Source organism: Pelophylax lessonae (genome assembly GCF_965119305.1).
Source record: "Pelophylax lessonae genome assembly, chromosome: 5".
In the NCBI taxonomy this organism is placed as follows: domain Eukaryota; kingdom Metazoa; phylum Chordata; class Amphibia; order Anura; family Ranidae; genus Pelophylax; species Pelophylax lessonae.
The window spans coordinates 546,726,573-546,741,458 of record NC_138772.1 but is presented as its reverse complement, the minus strand read 5'-3'; the positions used below and the strand labels follow the sequence as shown (position 1 = coordinate 546,741,458).

At 45.9% G+C, this 14,886-nt stretch overlaps 1 protein-coding gene across 1 annotated transcript in view; it reads left to right on the top strand.

The window, feature by feature from the left end:
• The window catches only part of LOC309555536 (E3 ubiquitin/ISG15 ligase TRIM25-like), a 54,439-nt gene extending 41,987 nt beyond the window's left edge, over positions 1-12,452 (top strand). The window contains exon 2 of the mRNA XM_082257603.1: positions 9,935-12,452. Within this exon, the coding sequence (XP_082113729.1) occupies positions 9,935-11,523 (1,589 nt within the window). The 3' untranslated portion in view covers positions 11,524-12,452. The remainder of the gene's footprint in view (positions 1-9,934) is intronic.
• The last annotated feature ends 2,434 nt before the right edge of the window (positions 12,453-14,886 follow it).

Here is a 14,886-nt window from a genome sequence, read left to right as displayed (position 1 = left end):
TGAGACGCAAGTGCCCAGCTGTGCTGCCTACGTCAACGCGTTTTGCATACGGGTGCGCATGCTTTGTCAGGACTTTGGGGGTAGAGGATCTGAGCTGGGAGGGGGATTTTAGGGGAAAAATATTTATGCTGGTAGGAAGAATTTGAAGGTGAGGGATTTGTGCTCAGAAGGGGGTTTTAGTGTGTGTTTGGGGGGGGGGGGAGGTTTGTACTGTGGGGAGGGATTAATTGCAATTTTGTCTAGGGATAATTGGGTTGTAGAGAGATTTTGTGATAGTAAATATATACAGTAAACCCCCGCTCCATCGCTGTTCAGTTTTTGCGGTCCCGGTATATTGCGTTTTTTTCTGTAATGTTATTTTACTATATAAATCATTGAGAATTCAATATTTTTGTGTTTTCCATAGCTCTTGCTCTGTCTCTCAGTATCTTTTATGTGTTTAAATGAGTTTCTATTGTTTTAAAAGTATGTTTAAAGACCTTAAAATGCTTTTAAAAGTACAGTGACAGTAAAAAAAAAAAAAAAAACATGCCTACAATGCATTTTAATAGGGTTTTTCTATTTCGCAGATTTTCACTTTTCGCGGGTGGGTCCGGAACGTAACCCCCGCAATGGAGGGGGGTTTACTGTATATAGACAATCACATTGGGTGCTCCATGGTTTAGTTCCCCTCCTGTATATAGCTTAACCCCTTCCCACCTAAGGGTAAAACAAATCCTAATGCCTAAGTCCCAAATCTTGGGTTGTCCCCAGAAAATAATTTGAAGGGAACTTTTCCAATAAGGACACTAGTTCTGGTGACCTAGGGATCCCTAAGGGATTCCCCTAATTTATAGGGATTTCCTCTCACTTCCTGTTTGGATATAGGACAGAACATTAAGGGAAATCTCTGCAATGGGACACAGATGGTACAAAAAAAAAAAAAAATCTGACAAGGGGTATAACCCTCCCTTACTCTATCCAAAATGAAATAAAAATTTGCCTATAGTTCTACTTTAACCACTTCCCACCCACGCTATAGCTGAAAGCTGTGACCAGTTGCATCCAATCACAACTGATCACAGTGTAAATAGTATTTGCCAGTTATTGGCAATCCTCTCCTCAAGCTGGCAGCGTGTGAGAAGAGCACAGCCGATAACTGGCAAATCCAAAAAGGGGACATCTGTGTCCTAATTATCAGTGCAGCACCAACAGTGCCCATCATTGCTGCCAGTCAGTGCTAATCAGCGCTGCCTATTAGTGCCCATCAGTGCCGCTTATTAGTGCCCATTGGTGCCGCCTATCAGAGCTTCCTCATCAGTGCCCATCAGTGCCGCCTCATCAGTTAGGCATATCAGTGCCCATTAATGCAGCCTATCAGTGCCCATCAGTGCTGTCCTATCAGTGCCCATCAGTACAGCCTATCAGCACCCATCAGTGCAGCCTATAAGCGCAACCTCATCAGCACACATCAGTGAAGGAGAAAAATGAATTATTTCAAAAATTGTATAACTAAAACCACAAAAATGATTTTTTTTTTCAAAAATGTCGGTCTTTTCATTTGTTTAGCAAAAAATAAAACCCAGTGGTGATCAAATACCACCAAAAGAAAGCTCTATCTGTCTAAAAAAATATATAAACATTTTGTTTGGGTACAGCGTTGCATGACTGCGCAATTGTCATTCAAAGAGTCACAGTGCTGAAATCTAAAAATTGGTCTGGCCAGGAAGGGGGTGAAAGTGCCCGGTAGGTAAGTGGTAACATGTAGACAGCTATTGGCACTGCATTTATTTGCTCAGTGTTGGGTTTTTTCTGAAATTTGGTTTTCAAAAGATACAAACAAGTCTAACAGTCACTACATCATGTGACCAGAACACTCATTTAATCACCACTTCAATTTATAGACATTCACTTTATTCACATTCTTCCTGCAAATATAAGTTGCAAGACCAGTTCAGCCCCACCCTGTGTAGAAAAATGTGAGACACATCTTCTGGTTCACTGAAAGTGAAATTCTTCTTTGACTTTGAAAATATTTCTTTTACACATGTAGCACTATTGATAACCAGGCAGACATTAGAGGGGATATTACTCTTCAACTATCCCATAGCTACAGTATGGATGTCCCAGACTCACTTACTGGCAGTATGTGTCACATGCACATTCCTCTCAGGGTACAGTTCTTATCCAGGAATTTAACAATGGGACAGGCAGACTTAACACAATACACATTATTTCAATACACAAACAATAGGGAGAGCCTGTCTGACATTGAAGGACATGGAACAGAAGAAAATGTGATTAGCCCTTTCAATGAACATGTATCATGAATCATAAGATGTTACATGAATCAAACAGCTGACAAATATTACTGTCCCACTTGAAGCGATTCAAACTATTAAGTATCTGTCTTTCACTCCCAGTGATGGTGAATACCAACACAGGGTGGGATTAGTAGCAGGGGTGGTGGTGAGGGGGGTTATTAGTGGCAGCGACAGTGGTGGTGGTGAGGGGGGTGGGATCAGTGGCTGTGGTGGTGGTGAAGGGAGTGGGATCAGTGGCAGTGGTGATGGTGAGGGGGGGATTAGTGGCAGCAGTGGTGGTGGTGAAGGAGGTGGGATTAGTGGCAGCGGTGGTGGTGGTATTAGTGGCAGCGGTGGTGGTGGTGAGGGGGGTGGCAGCATTAGCAGTGAGGGGGGTGGGATTAGTGGCAGCAGTGGTGGTGGAGAGGTGGGTGGCAGCAGTGGCAGTGAGGGGGGTGGGATTAGTGGCAGTGGTGGTGCCATCCCCCCACCATCTCATCTCTATCCCCCATCACCTCTGTTGTAGAGGTGATGGGTATTAGATCTGTGGTGGGGGGGGGGGATCAGTAAGAGGCAGAGGTGGCGGAGGATGGAAATTTTTCACTTACTTGGTCATCAAGGCGATTCCCCCTCAGTGTTCATGTGCCTCCAGGGATGCCGTGTGCCATAGTATCTCCTTGCAGAGGGGAGAGCTCCTCCCCCTTTCACTCTATTGGTGTCAGCTGGTCAGCTGACTCTGTCAGTGCCCACCTCCACCTCTGTACATAGATCAGCTTCTCTCTCTCTTTGGAGAGGATAGGCAGTGCTGTCCAGGCTGCAGTGATATGGTGCTCAGCTCAGCCTCCGCTCAGTGGCCAGAAGAGCCCAGTCACAAGTGCGACTGCTGCGATCCTGGTAGTTCCGCCACTGACACACAATGGTCCCCTTTGTAAACCAGGAGCCTCTGGAAAAACAGGGGGAGATGAAGATTGCTATGATTCATTGCCTGACCTCCTTTATTTATTCTGCCAACCCACCACCAACCCCCAGCTTACCCCAGCAGCCACCACCTCAGGCCCCATATGCAGCACACCAAACTGCAGGTGTTTACCAACATGTGCGGCCCAATTATCAGGCTCCACAGTATGCCTATCATACTCCACCCACATTGTATGCACCTGCCACTGCTCCTCCACGCTACCCAGAACCAGGGCCGGCCTTTGGGGTGTGCGAGCTGTGCGGCTGCACAGGGCGCCATGGGCAACAGGGGCACCGTGTAGCCATCACAGCTCGCAGTCAGTTACTCACAGGACGAGACTCGTCTGACGAGTCACAGCAGGCGCTGCCAGGGCAAGTCCCCCTGCCCTGGGGCTGGCTGAAGATCAATGCACAATTGCGGCACCGGCACCTGAAAAAATGGCCGCGGCCGGCCCGAGAGGTACACTGCGCATGCGCGCCGCCACTTGGGAAAGCCTGTACACGATCGGCTATTCTCGAGCAGACGGTGCATGCACGGTGATGTGTTGGCGCCGGGCAGTGCCATTTTTTTTAATGCAAAGCCAAGGCGCCTCACTAAACGGAAAGTGAGACCCCTCCACAGCCCCTACATCTACTCAGGAGATGCAGTGCTGCATCTGCTGTACTATGCTCACAGCACTGCCTCTCCTGTACCATGCCCACAGCTCTGCATGTATCATGCCCACAGCCCTGCATCATGTCCGCAGCCCTGCATCTCCTGCACCATGCCTGTGGCCCCTGCATCTCCTGTACCATGTTCGCAGCCCCTGCATCTCCTGCATCATGCCCGCAGCCCCTGCATCTCCTGCACCATGCCCGCAGCCCCTTCATCCCCTGCACCATGCCCGCAGCCCCTTCATCCCCTGCACCATGCCCACAGCCCATGCATCTTCTGCACCATGCCCACGACCCCTGCATCTCCTGCACCATGTCCGCAGCCCCTGCATCTTCTGCACCATGCCCACTGCCCCTGCATCTCCTGCACCATGCCCGCGGCCCCTGCATCTCCTGCACCATGCCCGCAGACTCTGCATCTCCTGCACCATGCCCGCAGACTCTGCATCTCCTGCACCATGCCCACGACCCCTACATCTCCTGCACCATGTCTGCAGCCCCTGCATCTTCTGCACCATGCCCACTGCCCCTGCATCTCCTGCACCATGCCCGTGGCCCCAACATCTCCTGCATCATGCCCGCAGACTCTGCATCTCCTTTACCATGCCCGCAGCCCCTGCATCTCTCTCCTATTTGTTACAAATATTTTTTTCCTCTTTGTGTATGTTTAGGTGACCGGGGACAAGGGGTGAGGAGGGGGGGGGCACCACAATATTAGCTCGCACAGGGCGCCTGAACACCTAAGGTTACCCCCTTAACCACTTACCGACCGCCCACCGTCGATTTACGTTGGTCCTTTGACGCTAAATACCGGGGTTATGGCAGCAGATAGCCAACGGCGGGCGATTGGCTTTCAGATAAGGATGGTCCTAGTGGCGGATTCGCCGCGGGATCACCCTTACGGTACAGGAGAAGAGGTGCCCCCCCTCCCACCGCGTCCCGCACGTTTTCCCCGCTTACCGGACTCGCCGGCGGCAGGGAAAACGATCCGGTCCCGGATCCTCAGAGACAGGAAGTCGAGTGAGGGGATGTTTACATTCCTTGTAATAGGAATAAAAATTACCTTTTTTTTTTTTTTTAAACTGTGTAAAATTAATAAATAAAATAAATGGGAAAAAAATAAATAAAATTAAAGCTCCCTGTCCCTGTTAGCCCTCGCGCAGAAGCAAACGCATATGGAAGTCGCGCCCACATATGTAAACGGTGTTCAAACCACACATGTGACGTATCGCCACGATCATTAGAGTGAGAGCAATAATTTGAGCTCTAGACCTCCTCTGTAACTCTAAGCTTGTAACCTGTAGAAATTTGTAAAATGTCACCTATGGGGATTTTTAGTACCAAAGTTTGTCGCCATTCCGAGAGCGTGCGCAATTTTTAAGCATGACATGTTGGGTATCTATTTACTCGGCGTAACATTATCTTTCACATTATGGAAAAAATTGGGCTAATTTTACTGTTTTCTTATTTTTAAATTTAATAAAGTGAACTTTTTCAATGAAAATTGCGTTTGGAAGACCGCTGCGCAAATACGGTGTTATAAAAAACATTGCAACTATCTCCATTTTATTCTCTAGGGTCTCTGCTAAAAAAAATATAGAATGTTTGGAGGTTCTAAGTAGTTTTCTAGCAAAAAAAAAAACAGATTTTAGCTTGTAAACACCAAGTGTCAAAAATAGGCCCGGTCTTAATGACCAGGCCATTTGTTTGCGATTCGGCACTGCGTTATTTTAACTGACAATTGCGCGGTCGTGCGGCGCTGTACCCCAATAAAATTGATGTCCTTTTTTTCTCACAAATAGAGCTTTCTTTTGGTGGTATTTGATCACCTCTGCGATTTTTATTTTTTGCGCTATAAACAAAAAACGATTATAAAAAAAAAAACAATATTTTTCACATTCCCAAAACAAAATGAAAAAATCAATCATTTTCATTCTTTTAGGTCAATTTGCATTCTGCTATATATTTTTTTTTAAAAAACCCACAATAAGCGCATTTTGATTGGTTTGCGCAAAAGTTATTGCATCTACAAACTAGGGGAAAGATTTATATAATGTTTATTCACTCCGGTAATTGCGGCCGCCAGGCCCATTGATCGGCATCCCCGCTGCCTAGTGGGGATGGGAGAGCGTCGCCGGTGGCACGCGCTCGCCCCCCAGTACCACTCCCACGACTGAACTACCCCTACGTTGTTTCGCGCAGTCGATAGAGCCTGCTGCAGTAAAACTGCGGCGGGCAGTCGGCAAGTGGTTAAACACAATTAAAATGTTTGTTACTGTTTAACCATCAGCTGCCACTCTTTTCCTGCCGCAGGTCGGCTCTATAACGCGAAACGATGTACCTGTACATTGTTTCATGTAATAGCCAGTGGGGAGGTGCACACGCCGATTCATATATATATATAATATATATATATATATATTATATATACTGTATATATATATAATAATTCATGCAAAATGCAGGTACAAAAACACAACACACACCGCAAAAGGCATATATGGAAAATGGGCAAACTGCATAGGCAGAGGCGTAACTAGAACCTTCAGGGCCATGGTGCAAGAAACCATGAAGGCCCCCCCGGACCCTTGGCTGGGGTCTTTCCCTTCAAGCCTGGGGCTCTTCCCACTGATCCTGGGGCCCTTTACTCTGGTTGCAGGGCCCTTTATTATGGTCCCGCAGAAGGACCCCTTCACAAGTTCTGCAGTGGACCTCCTTCCTGCCATCTTGGGGCCTCCCCATAGTGGTGGAATGCCAGGGCCCGGTTGCAAGTGTGACCTTTGTGATCCTGGAAGTTCACCCACTGGTGTCAGTAGTTTTTATTTTTTGGTATTTTAACTATTATTTTTTATCATTTAATTTTATCTTTTTACAATGTCAGTGACTATGACTCTGTCCATTCAGAAAAGGAAGGAGCTGGTGAATTACATGTTTACTGACCCCTTCCTTGTTCTCTATTGTGACACATCCCCTGCAGCAGCTGACGGGAGAGGGAAGGAAGCACAGTGGGGGGGGGGGGGGGGTGGCAGGAGCCAGAGACAGCAGAACACAATGGAACTGGATAGGAGGAGTGGCGGGGGCAGCATACAGAGGAACTAATCTCCACCATTTTCCTCCTGCAACTACAGGAGGAAAAAGGAGGACAGTGATTTCTCTACATGCTGCCCCCACCGCCCCTCTTATCCAAATGTACAGGGGAGCTGCAAAGGCCCCCTGGAGCATGGGGCCCGGTTGCAATTGCAACCCCTGTAGTTACACCCCTGTGCAAATATGTGAACCTAGCCTAAAAGTGAATTTGTCCTTCAACTCTGAAAAATATTTTGTTTTGCACAGAATATCTAAAACACATTAACCAGTTGGACCAGAAGGATTTGCTCCCTTAATGACCAGGCCATTGTTTGTGATTTTGCACTGAGTTATTTAACGGACAATTGCGCGGTCCTGAGATGCTGTACCTAAATAAAATCGATGTTCTTTTTATCCCACAAATAGAGATTTCTTTTGGTGGTATTTCATCACCTGTGCAATTTTTACTTTTTGCGCTATAAACAAAAAAAAAAAAAAAGAGCGACAATTTTGAAAAAAATGTCTGCTGTAGAACATTCCCCAAAAAAAAAAAAAAAAAAAAAATGTAAAAATCTATTTATTTTTATCCTTTCAGGCAATTTGTATTCCGCTACATATTTTTGGTAAAAAAAATCCCAATAAGCGTTTTTTGATTGGTTTGTGCAAAAGTTATCATGTCTACAAACTACAGGAAAGCTGTCAATTTTTTTTTTTTACTAGTAATGGCAGCGATCTGCGATTTTTAGCGGGACTGCAACATTGCGGCGGACAGATTGTATCCCTAACTGACATTCTTGACACTTTTGGGGGGACCAGCGACATTACTACAGTAATCAGTGCTAAAAATATTCACTATTACTGTAATAATGACACTGGAAGGGAAGGGGTTAACCTAGGGGGTGATCAAAGGGTTAATTGTGAGCCTAGGGGAGTGTTTTCTAACTGTGGGGGGAGGGACTTGTGAAATGATCATAGAGACCTGTGTTCCTATATAGAAGGATCACAGGCGCTCTGTGATCATTTCAGAGAGAAGAACGGTCAGCTGTGTTTACAAGTGGTTAACATGTAACCAGCTATTGGCACTGCATTACTAGCTCAGTGTTGGGTTTGATCTCTGAAGTTCTTATTTTTAAAAAAATGCAAACAAATCTGACAGTCACTACAGCATGTGACCAGAACACTCCGTGTATGGAAATATCCCTTTATCTTATAGACCGGGCATCACTAAATGGCGGCCCGTGGGCCGTCTCCGGCCCGCGCTGCTGCTCCATCAGGACCGCCGCCATCAGCTGCTGGATTTCTTCCCTGTCTCTGCTGCTGTCATTAGCAGAGCAGGGCGGATGGCAGGAGGCGGGACTGAGACTGGGGGCGGGACCGGCATTGAATGGAGGGAGGCAGCTGCCTGAATTAGCATTTCAGGCTGGAGGTGATTGGCTGCTGGGAGGCGGAAGGTGATTGGCTGCTGGGAGGCGGGAGGTGATTGGCTGCTGGGAAGCGGAAGGTGATTGGCTGCTGGGAGGCGGGAGGTGATTGGCTGGGAGGCACACAGTCGGCTGCCTCTATGCATGCAGCGCTGCCGTTCCTCTGTCTTCCTCGAGATTGTCCCGCCTCCTGCTCTCCGCTCTGTGTAAGGTAGGAGAGTGAAGGGAGGACAGGGCTGTGAAGTTTGATTGGGGAGCAGGGGTCATGTGCAGGGGGGGGGGGGTAGTGTGGTGTTTCATGTAAAGGGGAGCAATGCTGTGGGGGTGATATGTTAAGAGGGTAGTGGTCTGTGTTGATGTAAAGGGGGGCAGTGCTATGGGGGTGTGTGTTAACAGGGCAGTGCTGTGTATGTGTGTGAGGGTGATGCAAAGGGGCAGGTCTGTGGGGGTGATATAAGGGGGCAGTGGTGTGTGTGTGTGTGTGTGGGGGGGGGTGGGGGGGTGATGTAAAGAGAGACAGTGCTGTTGGGGGGATATGCAAGAGGGACAGTGCTGATGGGGGGATATATGAAGGGGACAGTGCTGATGGGGGGATATATGAAGGGGACAGTGCTGATGGGGGGGATATATGAAGGGGACAGTGCTGATGGGGGGGATATATGAAGGGGACAGTGCTGATGGGGGGATATATGAAGGGGACAGTGCTGATGGGGGGGATATATGAAGGGGACAGTGCTGATGGGGGGGATATATGAAGGGGACAGTGCTGATGGGGGGGATATATGAAGGGGACAGTGCTGATGGGGGGGATATATGAAGGGGACAGTGCTGATGGGGGGATATATGAAGGGGACAGTGCTGATGGGGGGATATATGAAGGGGACAGTGCTGATGGGGGGGGTATATGAAGGGGACAGTGCTGATGGGGGGATATATGAAGGGGACAGTGCTGATGGGGGAATATATGAAGGGGGCAGTGCTTTGTGTGTGTGTGTGGGGGGTGGTGATGTGAAGGGGGACAGTGCTGTGTGTGTGGGGGGGGGGACAGTGGTGATGTGAAGGGGGACAGTGCTGTGAGTGGTGATGTAAAGGGGGATAAGCAGCTGCACAGAAAACGTGCAGGGTACAATTGACTCTTAAATGCAATGAAATACAAGGTGCGGTTTCCCACACATGGAAATTGCATGGTACATACGCGCCATGCAGTTTCAATGCGACAGCGTTTTTAAAAAGGTGCCAGGGCCTTTTCCCAGCAGAAAACACAGACACAACAGCCCATTCAAATGAATGGGCTGTCGTGCCTGCACACCTGGGCTGTGATGTAAAGAATCCGAGTCATCACGCAAAAATGCAATCTGGACCTCTGCTGGAAGAAAATTTTGCTAATCGGACCTCCATGAATTTTAATTCAATACCCCTGTTATAGACATTCACTTTGTTCACATATTTCCTGCAGATATCAGTTGGAAGATCAGATCAGCCCCACCCTGGGCAGAAATATGTGAGACGTGTCCTCTGGTTTCTGAGACTTTCATTTCTCTCTTCTGCTGTCAGCGATGGCGTCTGCTGATCTGAGACAGGAGCTGGACTGTTCCATCTGTCTGGAAATCTATAAAGATCCTGTAATGCTGAGCTGTGGACACAACTTCTGCCGGGTCTGTATTGATCGTGTGCTGGATAAAGAAGAGGAGTCTGGACGTTATTCCTGTCCTCAGTGCAGAGAAAAGTTCCAGGATCGTCCTGTACTGCACAGGAACATAACACTGCATAACATAGTGGAGGCTTTCCAATCTACTCAGCCAGATCAGAAGAAGACTGAAATCTTCTGTACACAATGTATTCACTCTCCTGTACCTGCTGTTAAATCCTGTCTGATGTGTGAAGCTTCTCTCTGTGATAATCACCTGAAAGTCCACAGCAAGTCACCAGAACATGTCCTAACTGATCCCACCACTTCCATGGAGAACAGAAAATGCTCCATCCATAGGAAACTTCTTGAATATTATTGCACTGAGGACTCTGCCTGTATCTGTGTGTCCTGCAGTTTGGCTGGAGAACATCAGGGACACAAGGTGGAGACTCTGGATGAGGCCTCTGAGAAGAAGAAACAGAAACTGAGAAATGTTCTGCAGAAACTGATGACAGAGAGAGAGGAGACGGAGAAAAGAGTCCAGAGTCTGCAGGATCGCAGGAGAAAAGTACAAGAAAAATCAGCCGGTCTAACAGAGAGAGTCACTGCCCTGTTCATAGAGCTCAGGAGACAGCTGGAAGACCTGGAGAAGAGAGTCCTGAGGAACATCTCCAGCCAGGAAGAGCGGATCTCATTGTCTGATCTGATCCATCAGCTGGAGATAAAGAAGGAGGATCTGTCCAGGAAGATGGGGGACATTGAGGAGCTGTGTAACATGACTGACCCACTGACTGTCCTACAGGAATCAGACACAGGGGACTTGTGTGATACTGAGGAGGGAGATAATGAGGACAGAGAGAGACATGATAGACTCCTCCATGATGGAGGGGATCTGGATGTGGCTGGAATCTCACACACATTACATACAGGATTATCTGATATGATAAAAGGGGTAAATGTATTCTTCAATATACAGGAAGCTTCAGACATATTACTGGATGTGAACACAGCTCATAATAATCTACAGATATCAGATGACATGAAAACTGCATCCTGGTCAGATATAGAGCAGAATCGTCCAGAAACACCGGAGAGATTCCAGTACTCTGCCCAGGTATTAAGCAGTCAGAGATTTTCCTCGGGGCGACATTACTGGGAAGTGGATGTCAGTGAGTCAGAAAAGTGCATAGTCGGGATGTGTTATCCCAGTATAGGGAGGAGAGGAGTGCAGTCACGGATTGGAGATAATAACAAGTCCTGGGGTTTGTGGAGGAATAGCAGTCGGTGTTTTCTAAGACATGACAATGAACCGATCCGCATATCTCCCAATCTCTCCAGTAACAGAGTCAGGATCTATGTGGATTATGAGGCCGGGCAGCTGTCCTTTTATGATCTGTGTGACCCGATCAGACACCTCCACACCTTCACCACCACCTTCACTGAGCTCCTCCATGCTGGGTTTCGTGTAAAGAACGGTCACATAAAGCTATCTGGGGGGTCAGGAGACGTGTAAAATGATCATATTACAGGAAATCTGAGCTGAATCCGGTGAAATCTGGTGAGAAATGTGAATCTGGTTCATAGGATGACACAGTTTGTACAGATAACATATTTCTTCAATCGGTGGATCTGGTAGATCTCAGCACAGGAGAGTGTCCTCCATCACTTCCACACCCAATAAGACAAGGGGGGATCTTTGGGGGTTTATTTAGCATTAGACTGACCATACACTATACAATCCGATTGTACAATCTCCTTTAGATCTACCATCATCTATGTAGTATACGGCCCTGCCTGATTTTAAATAATTCAAAGCACTGTTTACGTTTTTTTTTCATATGACATCGTTTTGTTAAAGCTAAAGGAGATTTGGTTGTATAGTGTATGGTCAGCCTTAGATTTACCAAAAAGCCAACACAAAAAAGGACACACATACATTATCCATTCATATTGTATCCAGGCAAGTACTGACACTACATAGGTAATGGTAAATCCAAAACAGATTGTACAATCAGATTGTATAGTGTATGGCCAGCTTTAGGCATTATGTTAAGGTTAAATTTAAAGATATTAAAGATTATTTTGAAGTGTTTCAATAAATTAAAACTAAAGGAAAAACTTTTTTTGTTAATTTTGGAATGAGTGTGGAGGGATTGGAGCCCCTGTCAGTCTTTATTGCTGTCTGTGCCCCCATTAGGGAGACTCACCCTCTCTATTCATCCTGTTTATTGATATCACCAAAAATCACAAATTCTGGGTTGTCACCAGAGCAGGAATAGAGGGGAAATCTTCCAATGGGGACACTAGTTCTGGTGACACCCCAGGATTTCCTCACTTTGGAAGGATTTCTTCTCACTTCCTGTTTGGCTATGGGACAAGAAGTGAAGGGAAATCTCCCCAACAAAAAACTGACAGGGGTTACTCTCACTTTATCCAAAAAGAAAAAAAAGTAGCCTTTTGTTCTACGTTAAGGTATAAGGATGTGTTTGGTGTTAGGTTTAGTATTTTGAAGTGTTCATTTTCTGGCTTTGTTTTCAAATATATATAAAACCATTCTTTGTTTTAGTATAGAGTAGGGAAGGGTTAGAACCCTGGTCAATTTTTTTTACTGTCTGTGCCCCCTTTGGGGAGATTGCTTTTCACTTCCTGTTCCCAGAGACACAAGAAGTGAGAGGAAATCTCTCCAAGGTCAGAGGACTTACCCTCTTAGATCGGTGTCACCGGAACACATGTCCCCATTGGAAGATTCCCCCTCATCTCCTCTTCCAAGTCAGGAAATATTTGATTTCCAGCACTTTATTTGTCAGTGTCAGGGGTCACCAGGAGACATAAAGAGGGAGAATCTCTACAGGAGGGAAGCAGACAGCAATAAAAACCAGACAGGGGTTCTAACGCTTCACCCCTCTATCCAATACTATACACAGTTTATATACATTTAGGATTGGAAATCAGAGACATGTGGGGAGACACTTAAAGTACAACGAAAGATAAAACTTTTTTTAGTATTGGATAGAGTGGAGAGGGATTAGTGCCCCTGTCAGTTTTTATTGCTGTCTGTGCCCCCATTAGGAAGATTCATCCTCTCTATTTCTCCTATTTACCATTATCATTGAAAGTAAAAGAAAATCTAAACTTTTGGGTTGTCCCTAGAAAAGTAATAGAGGGGAAATCTTCCAATGGGGACACTAGTTCTGGTGACCTGCATGCATTATTCAGATATTGTCTTTTACTGCTGGCCATTCCCTCTCATATAAAAACAATCATAGCGGCTGTTGGGCTCTCTGGTGCTTCTACCCACCTGTGTGATTGGTGAGCCGGGGAAATAATTGTTTACCATAGAGCTGACCGAGGACCAGATAGTCCCCAGCCATCTTTATGACTTTTAGAGGCCGGAAGCGATGTCATGACGCCACTTCCGGTGCCGGCAGATGAAAAAATGTTTTAGCTGGAAAGCCTGAGATCGTTTTATAATTTTTTTTTTAATCTCAGGCTTTCCAGCAAAACTAAAAAAACATCATTGTTTACATTTGCCGGTGGTGGAAATTATGTCATGACGTCGCTTCCGGCCTCCGAGGGTCATAGAGATGGCTGGGGACAATCTGGTCCCCGGTCAGCTCTATGGTAAACCACCGCCACCGGTACATTCATTCTTGGGCTCCCCAATTGCACTAGTGAGACCAGAGATGCACTGGTGGGTGGCGGGAGGGGGCGGGTGTCCCCTCCTGCCACCTCTAAAAGCAATCAAGCAGCTAAACAGGCACTATGATGGTTTTTTAATTGCAGGGAATCCCCTGCTGAAAAAAAGATATCTGGATGATTCCTGTAGCTGCACCCATCATCCAGATATCTCCACTACAAGTCCCCAACATCATATGATGTCCAACCGGGGGAATGATAATGTGTGACGGTATAATGGAGGACTCTCTCACATCCAGAATCCTCAGTAAGGTCCCATTCATATCTGAGTTGAGCGTCTTTGGCCATTTTTTGGACATTCGTTTTTGTGGGTGCATAGGTGTTCTTGCACATGTTTCAGGCTTAATACACATTTCTCATCTATTAAAATGTTTCATATATTCCTAATAGAGTTTTCTTTACCCATTTTTGGATCAGATTTAAACCATTGCTGTTAGTTTCCCTGGTTAGTGAGAAGCCTCCTCTCGGGGTATTTGTAGGACAAGTTATAGAACCTCTGATGTATCCGGTCCTGCTCAGTGATATTGGGATCCCACGCTGTGATGGGTCGTGTGGGACTTTCAGCAGCTCAGGTGATGACAATGTAACATACGTCTGTCCTAAAGTATCTGATAACAGAGAAGAATAGACGCCACTCACTTATATAACAAATATAATAAATGGCACCTAACAGGAGCCAGGATGATGGCTTATTATCTGATAGATTTTCATTTTATACATCTTTTATATGTCTTCTCTTTATAGTGTATTATACTTCCCATATCATATAAAGATTATGTCAGTAAATCTCAGTGATGATCCATATATCTGTATAAATTCACCAATAAAAATATCAGAAGAGATTGCTGTGATGTGATGTTTGATACTCTGTGACAATTGATGGCTGTACAGGTCAGGAAGTGGTAAAAGAGATACAAAAGGGATCATTTTCTCTCGGGGAATCGATAGAAACTATTCAGAGACAACTTTCAATAGAAAACATTTTCTACTGCTGGGGGGGTAAACTAGACATGTGCGGTTCCTTTCTTTCCAAATTGAAAAGTTTTTCGTTATTTAGAAAGTCAGATGTATCTGAATTTCTGAATTACAATAGTAACAAATTTAAACAAATCTGAAATAATGAAACAAAATTTCAGACGGAATTCGAATTCTAATAGTTTTCAAATCAAATTTTAATTGG